Genomic DNA, 18069 nt, shown 5'->3' on the forward strand with positions numbered 1-18069 from the left:
TTAAAAAAAACCCAGCAGCAGTTCGTCTAACCGTGGTTGCCCTTATTTATGTAACTTCTCGCTCTCTTTCTTAGTTCAATTGTCCGGAGACGGGAATTCCTGGTGACTTCAGAACGCGCTCGCGCCCTCCTTGGCGCCCAGCAAAAGTGACATCATCGGGAGGCGGGTTGAAAAGGGAGGGAAGCCGGAAGCCGAGAACGCGCTTTTGCGGGGGGGGGGGGGCTTTCATCTCCTTCCCTCCGCTCTCCCTCTCGCGCGGTCTCCATGGGAACCACCCCGCCTCCTTATAGACGCCTCTCTGCTCCCTCTGAATTCATGGGAGAAAGCTGAGGCGAGGAAGGGGGGCGGCGGCGGCGGCGGCGGCGGCGGCGGCGATGTGAGGCATCTTAGCAGCGCGCGCCTGGCTCCCATCTCCATGGGAACCAGGACCCACGCGCGCGGCGGAGGCCGAAGCCGGCTGGAATTTGAAAAGCGACGGTTTGGCCGAGACGGCAGCGGACATGTCTCGGCGGCGGGTCTCTGCCAGCCCGGAGCTGAGCTGGCGGCAGGACCAAGCGCTGGGCAGCACCATGCGCGTCGTGCGGGAGTTGGGGCCCACCGCTTTCGTCCTGCAGGAGGAAGAGCAGCGGGCGACGGAGCACAAGGTACGCCGGGATGAAGAAAGCGTTCCCGTTTCCACAAGCAAACCGTGGCGGTGGCGAGAGGAGGGACACTTGGGAAATCCTAAGCAGAGGCACTTCAAGCCTTGTGTATAAAAACATTTTAAATCTGCAATACTATAACTAAGCCCCACAGAATATAAAGAGACTTAATTCTGAATAAATATGCATAGGACTAAGATACGAGTCCCTAATTTGCAGCAGCACTAATGTTTTGTTTTCTAAATACATTTCTCCATAGTATTTGTTGCTAGATTATCTCTTTCTCCTCTACACCTGTGCCTCCCTAAAAGTCTGCTGCTCATCCATTGCAGCATCTCTCCATATAACTATGCTCTCACAAAGCCTTTCCTTTTCATCCAACAAAAAACCCAGATGTATGGCCTGTGACACCCCACAGTCACCCCAACAAATTATCCTCTGTTTTATAGCCTTCTACTATACCAGGCATTATTATTATTATTATTTATATAGCACCATAAACAGATATTCATCAGCCTTTGGCCTTCAAGTTTCACCTGAATTCCACATGGCTGCAGAACAAGGGCAGAGAAGAGAAGCAGGGCTATTCCATCACGTCTACTGAGACAAGCTGCTTTTGGTTCTCCCCAACTGTCACCTAACTAGTAACCATTCCATCAGACTACCTGAACTATTTCCATCCCAGCTGTATGTGACAAAAGTGGTAACTTTTAGAATTGGTGGCTGCACATGCCTTTTTCCGTCACCTGCCATCCAGTCATGTCTTCTTGTTTATAAGCCCAAGGGAAAGGACTGTCTTACTACTGAAATTTGTAAGCTGCCCTGGGAGCCCTTTTAACTAGCAAGCAGGGTAAAATGCTTTAATCATCTTCTACCCATGTAGCAATGGGTGACTACTATTTGCCCAGAATAATATATAAAGTTCCATGGTATATTTATACTCTCATTCTACAGTTTGACAATAGCAGTTCTTAGTGGTGCTCTTCATTTCAGAGGCCTTTCCTCCTCTGGGAGGCTTGAACTGCAGCTGTCTACCCATGCTCTCAAAAACCACATTATGACCCTGTCTCAATACTATTTCCCCCCCCCCTCCCACTTTTGTAAATATACAAAGTCTTAAGCTGCCAACCTCTCTTCCTCTCAGGCACAATATCAGCCCTCCACCACCCATATACACAGAGACGCAAAGCCACAAATCCTGTGTCATAAACTCCAGTGATGAATCAGATTTCTCAAGTACAGCCATATGATTGATTTAAAGAATTCATAAAATAAAAATAGCATTTGTATTTTTTCCATTAGTCGTCTTCTGGTTTCCTAGCACTTGAGTAAGCTCAAGCCAGTTTTTGAAGCTTTTCAAGTATTAGATAAAAGCTTAGTTACAAAGTAACAAATAAGTGGCATAATTATAGCATTACAGGGTTTAATGCTCACAAGGAAAGGGATGGTTCTTCTGTGCCCACAAAGCAAAGGCCAGGGCATAAGCAGCACTGCTTTTTCATCTGGGAGTTGTGTATATTTACATTGTGTAACATTGCCGCAATCCAAAAATAAAATCTGCATGTGAGAAAGCCACAAATGGATAGCCTTTCTTGATATGTTCTACTGTACAAAAAAAAGTTTTAAAAACATGCTTTCAGTGTCTGGAGTATGTCTACTCATCCTTGATAAAGCAGGCTACCTTGCATTGCCCAATAGGTTCTCAGTGCAGTTCATTCTAAGGTGTAAGCATCTAACTTAACCCATTTACTACTCCTGGCACAGCCCCTGGTACAAGCCATATATTCTGAAGGTACACATGTAGAGATCAGTCCGCACAACTAACTGTTACACAGTTTCTCGGGAGATATTTTTGTAGGGATGTGTAAATAAAAGTAGAAGAAAAATAAAAGATTTTAATAAACACTCTAGTTACATCTTCATTGCAACTTTAGCTCTCATTTATCTCCATTTTGTAATATCTGTATTAACCTTTTTAAAAGTGTTTTCTGTTGCTTTGATACAAGGTGTCCTTGGGGAACCCCCATTCATGCAGCTGCTCAATATTTGTGAAAGAGAAGGACCTCTGTAAACATATCTGCTGGTAAATTGATTTTTTAAAATATGAAACAATTTAAATATATTATTCTTTCTCAAAGACACAATTATTCAGGTGTTTTTTTAAAAAAAAATCTGGTAATTATTCTGATGTCACAGAGAGACTGGGAGGAAGTATAGCAGCAAAAAAGGAGGGATAGAGGGAGAGGGCACTTAGGGAAGAAGCAAGAGCCAAAGAGTTAAAAAAAGAGGGAGTGATGAAGAGGGATGAGAAGAAGACTAGCGCAGGTGGGGGGGGGGATTGAAAGTTTACTATTCTGAACATCCTTAAGTAGATATGATGCATTGAACTCACAGAGAGTGCCTTTTAAATTTTTATTTATTTATTTAAGGATTTTTATGCCGCCATTCAGCCAAAAAAGGCTCTCATGGCGACTTACAAAATTATTTCTTGACAGTCCCTGCCCACAGGCTTACAATCTAAAAGACATGACACAAAAGGAAAGGGGATTGGGAGGGAGGAGGAGGAGGGGGAAAAGGAAAGCAAATTCAGGCACTACAGTCTTAGTTGGAAAGTTCAGCCCTTACAGGTGACAGCAGGAGGGAGGGGGCTCTGAGCTGGAGCTGGACCCAGGCACGGTGGAGAGGTGTCTGGCTGCTGCTTCCTCCCTCACTGGTGGCCTCTCCAGAGACAGTTGGTGGCAGGAGGGAGGGGGCTCTCAGCTGGAGCTGGACCCAGGCACGGTGGAGAGGTGCCTGGCTGCTGCTTCCTCCCTCACTGGTGGCCTCTCCAGAGACAGTTGGTAGCAGGAGGGAAGGGGCTCTCAGCTGGAGCTGGACCCAGGCACGGTGGAGAGGTGCCTGACCACCGCTTCCTCCCTCACTGGTGGCCTCTGCAGAGACAGTTAAATGCGAGGTTTGGTGTAGCATAGTGCAGACAACTTCAGATTCAGAAGCCCCTGCATTTGAGGCCAATGTATATTTGGTGTTGAGACTCACCTTAGGTCAGATATGGTTCCCTATCCACAAGACAATGACATAGTGGCTAAGAGACTGAGTTACGAATTAATAAGTCCTTAGTTAAGTCTTACCTCTTCCATGAACTAAACAGGTGATGTTAGGCAAGATACTGCCACTCATTCCCCTCCTATCCGCAATATAGGGGTAATAATGCCCTTGTACCTTATAGAGTTTTTGTGAGGATTACAACATGATAGTGATATGAAGAGATGTTTGTATTTAAATGTCTTGTCCAGGATTGGTTAAGAGATAGAGAAAGAAATGTGATTGATAGTCATAACAAGCCGTGACTTTTATAGTATCAAAACCAAATTTGGTGCAGATGAAACAGACAAGTATAGAATTGCAGCTTTTAGGAGATAAGGAGTCGTGTATGAAAGATAAAAAGATTAACGAGAGTATTAAACTATATATATATTTCAAGCTAAAAGTTTTGGCTTCCACCCTCATCAGTAGCTATGCTATTAAATGAGTAACAGGTGTGGCATTTTGGAATACCTGGAGATGAAAGTTCCTTAGGAGAAAAAACAGAAGTATTACTTAACACCATGTTAAGTAATCTGGAGTCGATTTATTTGCTTGGAGAGAAGTAGGCAGACCACACTAAAACCACATTCCACCAAATATGATGTTGGAAATGCAACCAGGAGCTTCTGAACCACTCTCCATAGTGCAGGATAGTGGGGCACACCAAGCAGGGGATGTCTCTTCATTAGCATTTTGGTGCTTTTGAAACATTTCAATTCACCGTTAAAAGGACTCTTCTTAAACGGTATTAATACATGTGTGGATTCTTCTCCTCTATGGCTTGGGACCAAACTACCTTCTCCCATAAAAATGTCCCTGGGTTTTAAGACCTTCTGGAGAAGCGCTTCTCAGAAAAGACCACCTCGAGCGCTCCCCTGCTGCCCCTTTGCGCCCCCCTGCTGCCCCATTGCCTCTTAACGCCCCCCTATGCAATCCCACCGCCCCCAGGGGGGCAATACCACCCACTTTGGGAACCACTGGTCTACTGGAACCAACTGTAAATCAAAGAGACCATGGGCAGGAGAGTTGAAATGTTTTGCAACAGGCTGCTCCATTTTTTTATATATATATAATCACAGATTTGTGGTTACAGAATCTTGTTCTTAGGTTCATAGTAGTTTCCCTTACATATTGCATATGGCATCCTTTTTTAACATTCAATTAAATAAAACATTAAAGTGCATGTTAAAGATTTACTAAAGGAATAAGTTTTGTTGGTAACTGCTCTTGAAAGAAACATTTTTTTGGAGGTAACTGCAGGTAATGCAACATGTTGATTTACAATGATATGGTCCTGGGTTGCAAATATCTTAAGTGCAGCTTTGCCTAACAATTCACGCAGATTGGGTAGTTTTCTGAATGCAATGGATGGTGGAGAATTAATGGTTTTTGTTAAACGAACACAAAAGGATCTTTAATTATCGTGTGGTGATTAGGGGTAGCAGGATGGTAGTCCACAAAAAAATGTAATGCAATTTTCTTTTAGACAATTTTTGATTCATAAAGAAGGGTATTTCTGGATATTACTGACGCTTGATTGATGTTTTAGTCAATAATGTGACTAGGGTATTATTGGAGATGTTCTTTAAGTTCATTATGAGCCAGTGTGGTACTGGGTCTCAGGAGATCCAGTTTCTAGTCCCCATTTCGCTATGAAGCTCACTGGGTGATTTTGGGCCTGTCACTGACTCAGCTCAACCTACTTCCCAGGGTTGTTGTGAGGATACACTGAAGATGAGGAGGATCAAATAAGCCTCTTTTGGTACCTTGAAGGAAAAGAAGTGGGATATGAATGTAATAATGATAAATAAAAATAAATACAGCATTTTTGTAATAAAAAAAGTTTTGCTTATTCTCCTACAATTTTAAAATTGAATATGCAACTCAACTAGGGACTTCCTAATTCATAAGTCAGTCTCTTAGCCACTATGCCACTGTCTTCAACTGGGGCCATAGCTAGACCTAAGGTTTATCCCTGGATTGTCTAGGGGTCAAACCTGTTCATCTAGGTGACACACAGGGGATCCAGTGCTCAGGCAGGGGCGAACCCTGGATGATCCCAGGATAAACCTTAGGTCTAGCTGTGGCCTGGGTCACAACCTGCCTTAAGATGAGGCACAAAATGGCACTCCCACTATACAAATATATATGGGTCTCCTGGAAGGTCCCACTCTTAAAGATAACCTAGAAAAAAATTCAGATAGAGATAGATAGATTAGCTACATTGTCAAGTTACTGAATAACTATATTGCTTTTGCTGTTTTATTTTTAGGTTATTACTCAAAAAGTTCAAACTTCCAAGGGACCATGAATGTAAGTAATAGCTAGTTTTGTATTTTTTTATTTATTTCTTTGTTGTGGATCAGTACAGGAAGTGTTAATATCTTATCATAGTTTTTCATTTCTCCTCTAAAATGTCATTTTCAGATGGTCAGTTATGCCATTGATCAACATGGAGTCTGTTCTTCTGATTGGTTTGTCATATGCATCACAAACAATATCTCCACAAAGGGTTCATGCCTTCATCAATCCTAACCTATGTTCTCAGTGTGTGGGAAATTCTGTATCTGAATGAACATGGAATGGGCTACTTCTTGGATTACTAATTCAGTTGGGAACCAACTAGAAAGATATTTTATCAGAAATTTTCCATTTTGATTTTTTCTATAGATGCTTTCCAATTGGGTCTTGTGGAAAGAGAAATTAACTACATGCTTCAGGGTCCACAAGTTACTCCCCAAACAAGAGTAACTGCTAATTCTGCTAAGGAGTTGCAGACACCTGATGATGGGTATATTAAACAAAAAGAAATTGATAATGAGGATATATGTCCTGTTTGCCAGGACACACTACTGAAGAAAATGCTTCCTGTTACTTACTGCAGGTGAGTTACCTCTGTTACTGAAGAAGGATAAAATGCATCTTCATTAATGTTCTGTTTGACTTAAATTGTCAGAAGAGAAAAGTCTAGAAGAAATGTATTATTAATATTCCTACAAAAATATACATCTTTAGTGCAGGGTTCCCCAATCTTTTCGGTCTCCGTTGAATTTGGATTATCCACATGCAAAGACAGATAGGGATTCTGGGAAATTCTGGTAAGCACAACTTGTCATTCTTCCACGATGCTCTAATTTAATCAGTGTAAGTTTTTAAATTAAGCAGAAAAACCTCATAACATCTACCCAGTTTTTAAGATTGAACATTTTATATTTTTACAATGCATACTCTATTACTTAACAATAAAACAAACAGGTGAGGTGCCTCCCTTTTTTCAGCAACCTATAGGAAAATTTCCCTCTCTGTACCTAGAATTCAAATGTTTAGCATTTTGCACTAGGAGCAGGCTACTACAGCATATTTACACAGTACGCGCAAGTGCCGACGAATGGACCAGATTCCTCTCAACCCCTGTGATAGCACTATGTTGTCACTTTTTCACTTACATATAGAATAAGATGGTTTTTTAAAATAAACCTCTTAAAGCTGCAATCCTATAACAGTTTATCTGGAACTAAGCCCCATTAAATTCAGTGGTACTTCTAAGTAGACATGCATAGGATTGCACTGTTAAGTCTTTTAAAATGATCACAGCTAACTGTTAGATCATGTTACAGAGTTTAGTCAGAGACCATTCAGGGGCAGAGTTAAAATTGTAATGCGTTGACATTAGTGTGTAGTACTTCTAGTAAATTAAGGAAAGTTATCTATATGTTAACAAGTGTATGCATTATTAGGCACCGAGACATTTTCTTGATTTTGTGGTTTTGCATTTAGGCTACTGCTATATGTTCGTAACAGCTTTCATAGTTTAATAGAATACTTTGCATATGAATTTCCTTGAGGATATAATTAATATTTCGTTTTCTATAGGTTTGGTTGTGGCAACAACATACACATAGTATGTATGAAGATCTGGGCTGATCATCAAAGAGAGTTAGAGAAGGACTCATTGGTGAAGTGTCCTCTGTGTAGGGAAGACTTTGCACCCCTGAAGCTCATCTTGGAAGAATTCAGAAACTGCAAAAGACTTGTAACTGTAGCAGAGAAGCAGCGTCTTGACAAACACCTTGGAATTCCTTGCAATAACTGCAGAATATGCCCCATTGAAGGAAATTGCTACAAGTAAACATTTTAAAGCAGTTAAATAATTATATCCTCACTAATGTCTTTGTGATATTTTTAAACTTTCTTTCAGTCAAAAATTAAACAAACAATCATAATACACACAGATGCAACTTTTGAGATTAATAACTTGTTGGTGTATGTCAGTTATTTGCGTAGTAAATCCATTAGGCTGGCTAATAATTATGCATGTAGGTAATTTCATTCTTCAATATTTCCTAGTAGTCTTGGAGGGAATCTACACGTAGTACTGGAGGCGCTTGCGTGCGCCTCCAATGCGCCGTCAAAACGATGGTGTAGACGGCGAAAGAAGAGACGGAGGAAGAGGCGGTGGAGGAGGAGGCTGGGGAACCGGTCGTGTCCTTGCCTCCCTGCCGGCCTCCTGCTGCCGGGGTAAGCGCCACCCAGGTCGGAGAGCTCGGCTTCCGCCGAGCTCTCCGACCTGGGTGGCGCTTACCCCGGCAGCAGGAGGCCGATGGGGAGGCAGCGGCAAGGACGCGGCCGGTTCCCCAGCCGCCTCCGCCTCTTCCTCCGTCTCTTCTTTTGCCGTCTACACCATCATTTTGACGGCGCACTGGAGGCGCACGCAAGCGCCTTCAGTACTACATGTAGATTTGGCCCTGGTCTGCAAACCAAACCACACCATGGAGTAAGCTGCATTGAAAACCGTGGAACTTGTTTCCCCATAATATGCATAAGATTAAGCTGTTACAGGAAAAAATTCTCTCTCACCAAAGTCAATAGCAAAGTTCCCATTTACTTGTGATTATGTATCTTGGAGCATATTTTATTTATTTATTTATAATGTTTATATATCGCTCCCCATTGAAAAATTTCAGAACGGTGTACAAGATAAAATGAAAATTAAAACAATAAAACAGTTAAAACAAAATTTAAAAGAGGCAAAAACAGATTCAAGGCTGCATATTAAGGAAAGGCTTCCTGGAATAATGACGTTTTCAGGAAGCACCGAAAAGAATACAAAGTTGGCGCCTGCCTGACCTCCAGAGTAAGGGAATTCCATAGGAGGGGGGCTACCACGCTGAAGGCTCTTCCCCTGGTGGATTCCAATCGGAGGATGGATCTATGTGGAACCACCAGGAGCAGGCCCTCGGATGACCTCAGTGACCGGGCAGGTTAGTAGGGGAGAAGGCTCTCTCTCAGGTATCCTGGTACCAAGTTGTTTGGGGCTTTGTACACAAGTACAAGAACCTTAAACCTGGCCCGGTAGCGAATAGGCAGCCAGTGCAGCTCCCTCAGCAGAGGAGTTACGTGCTGGAAAGGGGCAGCTCCAGACAACAGCCGAGCTGCAGCATTTTGCACTAGCTCCAGCTTCCGGAGCAGTATATAGTCCAATGCAGAAAACCTTACTCACATTAATAATCTCTCTTACATAAAGGCTAGATTAGATTTCTCCATGTAAAACTTAAAACATGAAGTTGTAGGTTAAAGTTCAGTTTGCAGCTTCTTTTCCTTTAGATCTCTTGTAATTGAAACTGACCAGTTTTAGTTTAAAATATCACTAAAGACCAGTTTTAGTTATGTGCAAGTAATTCAAAGTAAAAAATTATGATAGTTGAAAGCAAACAGTATTTTCCCCAAGGAATCCAGAGTAGCAACCCAAATTTAGAAATAGTAGGGGGAAAGGCTTTTGCTCCATCTTGTGTTCATTTGAGAATGTTTTTGTTCAGCTTCTGTCTTTTCTTATTGACAAAGGCAAGTTGCACTTTTCCCCTATGCTGCTTATCTCTTCATTTTTCCTGTTAAACTCGATTTCCAGTGACAGGCAGGTTTGTATTAATTGAAGCCAGCAATATAGTTTTGAGGTCTGAGATAAAGAAGAGCAGGGATCCTTCAGCTTTGAAAAGAGTGTGTACACACTCATGCTGTGAATGACTAATGTTTTATTGATAGGATTCAAAACCATCAAAGACTTCTAGCTAGCTGAAGGGATTTTACTTTTCACCTACGTGATGCAGACTGTTCCATACTTAACTGCTGACAAATTCAGTCTAAGTCAATCAGTTTTATTTTAAGATAATAAATCTCTTTATCCTCAAACAAAAAATTGACATTATTATCTTGTTTTAAGGTGTACAGAGTGCATTGAATACTACCTATGCCATGGGTGTTATAGAAGCTTATGTCATCCTTCACATACATTTGCTTTCCGAGAGGTACAGTACTAATCCCCCGCCCCCCATTTTAAAATTTATCTTAATCCAAGTGTTAAACAAGGAAAAATTAATACAGTAACTGCTAGCTCATCCTATCAAAAAGGTCTGTCTGCGAATCAGTTCTAAGGAAGAAACATCTGGTGGTGTTTTCTCTTGTCTTATTTAGACATTGCTCTTCCATAAATCAGTGGCAAGTGTGCACAAATTAGCCTATAAGCAGCCTTAACTTGTCAGTTTCCTTGTATGTACCCTGTTGCGCTTTTTCCCTTTGACAGCTGCAATTTACAAGGCAAGAAAAATATCTCGGATAGCCAACCAACAATAATAATAATTTACAAATTACAACCCCCATTTGCGCAAATTTCTAGGGCTGGAGAACAAGTGACAGCACTTCCAAAGTGTCATTTTGGAAGCAGTGGATGGGCAGTCGCTGGTGAAGGGGGCTCGAGGCAGCACAGGCAAGCGCTAAGAGCAGCAAGGTGGGTGGGGCTTGCTGCTTTTGCCACGCAGATCACTAGCTGCTTGCTGCAACCCAAAATGAAATGCTATCTGGGGTTGGGTTGAACAAGCTGTGGGTTGTCGGGGTGGCTTGTTGCCAAAAATTAAACCACCCCGGAGAAAGCAGTTTGGGTTTAGACATCAGAACAACCCACCATGTCTACTCCTGATGAGTTGGCATGTTGTGCGAACCCAGTCACCGTTTCTTTTTTCTCTTGCAATTTTACCTGCCTGTGAGACTGATAGTCGGCAGATATAATTTTTCCTGAACTTAGTGCAGCGCTGGGGAATGTATTACCATCTCAATGTTGCTGGACAGCAACTCCCATCATTCCTCATCATTGTCTTCGCTGGCTAGGACTGATGGGAGTTATATGTCAAAACATCTGGAGAGCTGCATGTTCCCCAACCTAGCTTAGTGTAATACTTTTGCAAATCACCTGTCAAGAATATTGAGATCCACATTGGCCTAGGCTTTTCAGCCCAACCCCAGTTATAAACTACAGACACCCATCCTGAACTGGGATTGTTTGTACAAACAGGACACTGCCTTGCTACCTGCAGTGCTTGTGATAACACATTTCTTCAAGGGGCAGTGTTGTATTTAAGGACTACAGTCTAAACTATTCAGTATTCAGTAGCTGTGAGAAAATTTGGATCTAATCAGGAACACTCTTGTTTTCTCTTCCTCTCAGGTTTAGGCCATGTTGCAGGCCTCTCTAACATAGCCTGTTGGTTTTTACCACAATTGGATTGCTTTATTTTTGATGATAAACAGCAAACATTGTGGGTGGTCCCTTTGCCCAATGCACATTGTGGTTTGAAAGGGGACTGGTGTTATAGTTGAAAAAATGATTTCCTAGCTTTTGTGTGTACAGTCTAACCATAACACACGAACCACTGTAGGTTTTGCCACCGATACTCATTTTTCTGCTGTTGATGACTTTAGAATTGCAAATGCTGACCATTTCCTACAAGCAATTATTATTGTTGCTTAGTTTTCAATAGCTTTTTGTTCATTCTCTAGAAAAGAAATCAGAGATGGAGATCAGTAGAACCAATAGTGCAACTATCTACTTCAGGAGAAAATCTGCAAAGCATTAATCCAGAAAACCATTCTAAAGAGGAAAGGGGCAAGGAGAAGTAAGATGAGAGATATAATGCAGTTCATTTGAAATCTTTTTAAAGAAATGGCATTTGAGAAGGGTAACCATAAATAGTAATTTCACATCTTTTAACCCCATCTTAAATATCTTTTGTTATTTATAGGGGATTTACATGCATTTAAAGGGATGTCACTCAATCCTATGGTCCTACTGAAATTAGCACCACTGTACTATTACATTGATTAATATCCTTTTTATTATGATTGTGGGATATGTAGGAAATTCATTATAAACCTTACCATCTGACTTCAAAAACATTTATTCAAATTATAACAATATTGTTTGCACTATTAGAAGTAAGTTCAAAAAGTGGGGTGGGGCGGGGAGCACAGACAAACCAATGTGACATTATATTATTTGCTTTTTAGGTCCAGTTGCATACCAGAACACATAGTAAACTCATTACCAACTGTACTGGTTAGGAAATGTAGCAGTTTACTTGATCCAGGTTTGCAATGTAGACTCTGTTTGAAGATATTTTGTCTTGGTCAAGTTACAAGATTCCTACCATGTAATCACAAGGTAAATAAAAAATGCATCCGATAGAGCTGTCCCTGAAAAGTGCCTTATAAGGGTTTGGAGGTGTTGTGTCTCCCTAGATACCTCTCATAAATGCAGTACCATTATTTGTTGCCACACTTGTGAAGTTGACACCAGTGACAGGTAGCCAAGGGCATGATTGAAAGGATGGAAAATAAAGTAAAATGAAAGCACTGGCCTGTAAGCCAAGAAATCATACGAACGTTGGCAGTTGGATTTTGGAGACCATCACTGCAATCATGGAATTTATCTGAGTTAAGAACTTCATGGCTATTTAAGTGTATTGATTTACAACAATCAATCCCATTTGAGCTAATGCATTTTCCACAGCAAATTACTGTGCGTGAGCCTAATATTCCTGAGGTAACTAGATTTGGATCAGTATTATTCCAATGAGACCATTTATGTTCTGCCTGATTTTTTTCTATAGTACGAGAATCTGGCCTCTTTGCAAATAATTTGTTGGTGGTCATACCCTTTTGATAAGATTTTATTCAGTTGGGAAATGAATAAACTTTTGGTGGAAAATTACCATGATACAGCCCCTAATGTGTTTTGTTTTTTAGTTCCACAGGAAATGCATTGACCATTGGTTACACAAAGAAAATGCATGCCCTATTGATGGCCACATTGTGTATAATCCATTAACCTGGGAGAATATACCAAGCAAAGGCAAAGTCAATCCATTAGGATCTCGAACAAAGACATACCTTGCAAAGCAGATTGAGCAGGAACTTTTTATACCAGGGACTGGAATGCTTGTCAAGCAAATGAAACCTGGCCATATCCCTGAGAACACTCAAAGTAGCCTTCAAGGATGTTGTAGCAAGAAGAAAAGTCCTTCAGAGTTTGAACAGAATTTAACACTGAATGGCTTCAGTTACACTTGTACAAGAGATTCTGGTCCTAGTCTGCATGGTACTCAAAAGTTCAGAAAACTGAAGTTTTCTAGGTATGTTAAGGGATTGGTCCTTATTCCAAAGCCTCATGCTGATGTGTTTACAGAGAATGTAGTTGGCACTGACCTCAGAGGTTTATCTATAAATGGAAATTCAGGTTAAGATTGCAGTGTGGTACAGTTACTTGGCAGCAAGCTCCACTGCACTCAGTTTCGTTTATTTCTAAGTAAATGTGCTTATAGGATCAGGATGCAAGACTTGGTTCAGTTTAATACATTTCAAGAAAAATCACAATTTATAATAGTCTTCTTCACACTTTACTTTGCTATTGGAAGCAGGTTATATTTTTCAACACTTTTAAAGTCTCAACTAATCATACATTTAAACTTACCTTAAATTAGTATTTCACCTTGTAGCAGACTATATCAGGCTACATGACACTTGCACAATTTTGAAATATATAATGTGTTTCCATTAATATATAAAATGGTAAGAAAAATGAATTTGGCATTTGAAGTCTTCGACATACTATTAAACTATTTGCCCTGATCCTGCTTCTGCAATGCATGTTAAAAGGAATCATGTGCACAAAGGGCTGCTGTGCAGGTAGTTTACCAGCCTGATTCAGCAACTGGAGCTGCACATGTGTGACCCTTTTTTAAAAGTTTGAAATCTCAGAATAGTTGTTCAGGCAGGGGAAATAGTTGGGTTCATTCCCTCCCCCCTGCAAATTAGCTTTTCTAAAAGGTTTACAAAGGCACTATGTCGATTTGGAGCCTTCGTTCTTTTAGCTTTTCATAACCAGCCAAGACAACACGTTATTGGGCAGATTCAAAATATGATACATAAATAAATAATTTCAACATCATTTTCTTGTACTAATCAAAAGCATGTAATATAATGTGGATAAATGAACTAAAAAATCTACCATAGATGAGAACTAGGATGTTTCAAGCAAAGGTGCAGAGTTTAACATAAAGATGCTATGATTGCCTAATAAAAGATACATGATTTTGATTCTCTTAAATTGTGGCAGGTGAGTTTCTTGTGTAAACTTGTAGGAATGTTGCAAGAAGAGAAGCTTCTGAACAACATTCCTGAGAATGGAAGTTAAGTTTAGCATACTTATTACTTGTTAGATTTATAGCTGTTTTATTGATGCAGTTCAGTTGAGCAATGTTTATCTAAAACAAGTTTACACTGAACCGCATTTGCATTTTTAAATTTGCATGCGTTTGTACCAATACCAAATCCTGAAGTCACTTGATAGACCCAAATCTTCACAGAAGTGGAAACAAGTTGCAAAGAGAATTGCTCTTATAATTTATAGCATAGATGTAATGGCACTGTACTAAAAGACATGTGTTTTATTTAAACATGGATGGTAGTCTTAGCATGAACCAATAGAGACCACACATACAAGCCAATAGGAAACCTATGAGCAATGAATAGAAAATTAGGTATAAATCAATTTGGATGTACAGAGTTCAAAGGAATAGAAATTTCAAAGACACTGGGGGAGAGAAGGCTAGTGAAAGCAGCCAGGCTCCGAATATATTATGAACAACCAAACATGCTGGGTCATTCAACATATGGGAGCTTTATGCACAGGGCTAAACATCCCACATTGTTTTATACAACTGATTGGTATTTTTATACAGCTGTCTTCTGCAGAACAGCAATTAGTGCCTCTGAATAGGACCCACTGAAGAGCCATCAGTATTATTTATCATTGCCTGTAATAGGCTGTGAATGAACATAAAGGTATATCCTATTGTAGATTTCAGGATGAGTGTGTTGAGGGCTAAATCTCAAAATGTAGAAGCCAACTTCTAGTCAGCTAACCTTTTGTGTTTTTTTATGCTTTATCACGATTTCCCTAAATTGTTTCTACTGCAACAGATAATTGGGTTACTAAGTACAAATTCTCATTTCTCATTTGATTAACTGCCTAATATTACAGAGACCCAGGTTTTCCTATTAATCTAATGAGCAATGCTTTTTCTTATTAGAAGTCTGCTCATGCTACTCCCCAAACGACATTATAATCAACTGTGGTGTGGATTTAGGCCAGTGTCAAGTCGACTATTGGTCAATTGTGTTTGATTGACACATCCCCTGCCCTCTCTCCCCCCTCAGTCTTCCCCCTGGTATCCCATCAGCCATTGCGAGTTCTGCCAGCTGGACTCGAACAGCAGCCACCGCCTTGGTCACTCTTGTCAGGGGACTCTGTAGTCGCTGAAAATAACCAATTGTGTACAACAAATAGTCAACGGTGCTGACAGACATCACAATAATCAAACGGTTGTTCAAATAATCAATTCAGCACAGCACTGCTTATTCCGTCCGAATAACCAACTGTGGAGTGAAAATGTCCCGACAGATGACACAATAACCAACCGTTCACTATTTAACCCACTGTTGGTTATCATGTTGTCTGAAGCCAATCAAAGAATTGCAGGGGAGCTGGAATTTGGATGAGGTACCTGAGTTGTTATGGTTACTGACCCAACGGTTTTCATGTACTGTGCACCGAGCACAAGATTCAGCTCAAATCCTGATTTGGCAATTCTTAAGTCCAATTCAGCTCATACTGATTTGGAAACTGCATGATTTGATTCGATTCAGTGGCTTAATACAAACCTCCCATTGACTATCATTGGAAATGAACAAATGACTATTTTATTTTGCTGTTTGATACCTGCCAAACTTCAAATAGGTACCGGGGATTTTGGGTCAGATGCCTTTGAATATTATATTATTATTATTAATTTATAGAAACTGCCAAAACCTTTCATTTCTTAGCAGAATTGGTGGGCTGCAGCATGTCAGGTGGTTTTAAACAAGCCACAGTGGACTGTGGTGATTGTGCAACCCAGGTCACTGTGTCTCTTGTGTCCCTCCAAACCATAATTGCTAACCAATTATTATTATTATTATTATTATTATTATTATTATTATTATTATTTTTATTTATTTATTTATTTATTTATTTATATAGCACCATCAATGTACATGGTGCTGTACAGAGTAAAACAGTAAATAGCAAGACCCTGCCGCATAGGCTTACAATCTAATAAAATCATAGTAAAACAATAAGGAGGGGAAGAGAATGCAAACAGGTACAGGGTAGGGTAAAACTAACAGTAGAAAGTAACAGTAGAAGTCTGCACAACCAAGCTTAAGGAGGGTTCAGATTCAGATTTGATTCAAGTTAGAGCCCCTCTTTGATTCTGCCTTTGATTTAAATTGGCCTGAATCTCTATTTGGCTAAATCAGATGCACACCCATATGCCCATTTGTAGGGGCGCAACAGGATTGAACCACCTGCTCCTCCATAGTTGGGGAGATTTCCGTTAAGGGAGAGTGCTGCTATCAAGACCCAGTCCATTGTGTAAGATTGCCACACTCCAGCGCTGCAGAAAAGGGCTGACGTTAGCTCTCTGTGCTGTGGTATGAACCCGACAAAATGTCTAGTTAGCTTAGTGTTTACAAGAAGTTATAGGCTCCCTATTTCCTTTTTTATAGTCATTGGAGACTCAAACCTACACATTATTGAAAATCTTTAAAACAAAAGCAGTTAATTCTACTGAACTCTAATTCTCCTTTGGAGCAGAGAAAGGGATCTGCTGATGTTTTAGGGTCTATTCACATTGTTGCATTCCTCCATTGAATCATGCACAGATATGTGATTGCATGGAGAAAATTTAGCGTGAACTCTGCTTTACACATGGGGGAATTGGCAACCATCTGATAGGAGATGTTAGGAAAACTGCAAGTGGTCAGAAAAAAGGTTGTCAGCCCCTCTTAATTTTACACACACACACACACACAGAGAGAGAGAGAGAGAGAGAGAGAGAGAGAGAGGGAATTCAGCAAAAGGATTCAGTTTTAAAAATTATTTTATTATAGTTCATGAACTCTTTTAACATCTTATAAATTTTAAGATACACTATAGCAATAGATCCATTAGTACCATGGTAGTTACACAAACATTATAAGCCACCCCTAACAGAATAGAAAAATGTAGAAAGACTTTTTAAAAATGGTGGGTTATAGAATGTCATAAACCCGCTATTAAAATTACATGGAATTCTAATGTGTGTGTCAAAGAATCAACGCTGTGGCAAGAGTGCTCATTCTCCATATTTATAGCTTAAATCTAATCAGCGGTGACCAGTATTGTCTTGGAAACACTTGGGCTGTAACTAACCTTTATGGGAGCCATGTGGCTTGATGCTGAAAGCCAAGGGCTCTGCATTATTTCTTCCTTGTTCCCTTAACATGACAAGGGCTGCTGTTTTCACTGCCAGCAACTTAACTCTCATCATGTTAAATTCCAGCCTCAGTTTCCAACAGCTGCAGATCATAGAACTGGGTTCTTGATGCTATTTGTGCTCTTAGGCTGCAGTCCCATCCATACTTACCTAGGAGTGAGTCCAATTGAACTAAATAGGGTAGATATGTCTAGTACTGCACCGCTAGCACTGACAGAATAGAATATCTTCCCAGCTGTGCTGCTAACATGTAAAAATAAGTTTTCTGTTTTTTTACAAAGACTGCATTTGCTGAAGTACAATAAACAGTTGTGCTTTAAAGTTAAGCTGAGGAATAGAGTATCACCAAGTGGAAAATGTACAAATCTTTGATTATCTCCAAAGTTACTTTAAATTTCAATTGGTAAAACTAATTGATATAAAATTTTAAAATGCTAAGAACCATCAGAAATCACTTCAGAAATATTGATTACGAAATGACTGTCTTATAAAGGGGTGGTTTGGCTTCAGTTGCTCATCAGCAATAATGCCTGTAATGTTTTTAAAAATATTAAGCCACAAAGTTTAAATAAAAATGTTTTTGCTTGAAAAATATTTTAGTATTCCAAATGTGTTTTCATGGTTCAGTCTAACTGTACTCAACAAATCTAAACGTCAAACAA

The 18069-nt window shown here is 40.2% G+C and overlaps 1 protein-coding gene across 1 annotated transcript; it reads left to right on the forward strand.

Annotated features, from left to right (window-relative positions):
• Positions 1-500: 500 nt before the first annotated feature.
• ZSWIM2 (zinc finger SWIM-type containing 2) lies at positions 501-13296 on the forward strand. Its single transcript, XM_063118580.1, has 9 exons — positions 501-644; positions 2648-2724; positions 5998-6038; positions 6396-6609; positions 7599-7850; positions 9943-10027; positions 11553-11668; positions 12060-12213; positions 12798-13296. Exons 1-9 carry the CDS (start codon positions 501-503, stop codon positions 13290-13292), a joined length of 1578 nt encoding a protein of 525 aa, XP_062974650.1. The 3' UTR covers positions 13293-13296.
• The last annotated feature ends 4773 nt before the right edge of the window (positions 13297-18069 follow it).

This window comes from Elgaria multicarinata, chromosome 2 (genome assembly GCF_023053635.1).
Source record: "Elgaria multicarinata webbii isolate HBS135686 ecotype San Diego chromosome 2, rElgMul1.1.pri, whole genome shotgun sequence".
Lineage (NCBI taxonomy): Eukaryota > Metazoa > Chordata > Lepidosauria > Squamata > Anguidae > Elgaria > Elgaria multicarinata.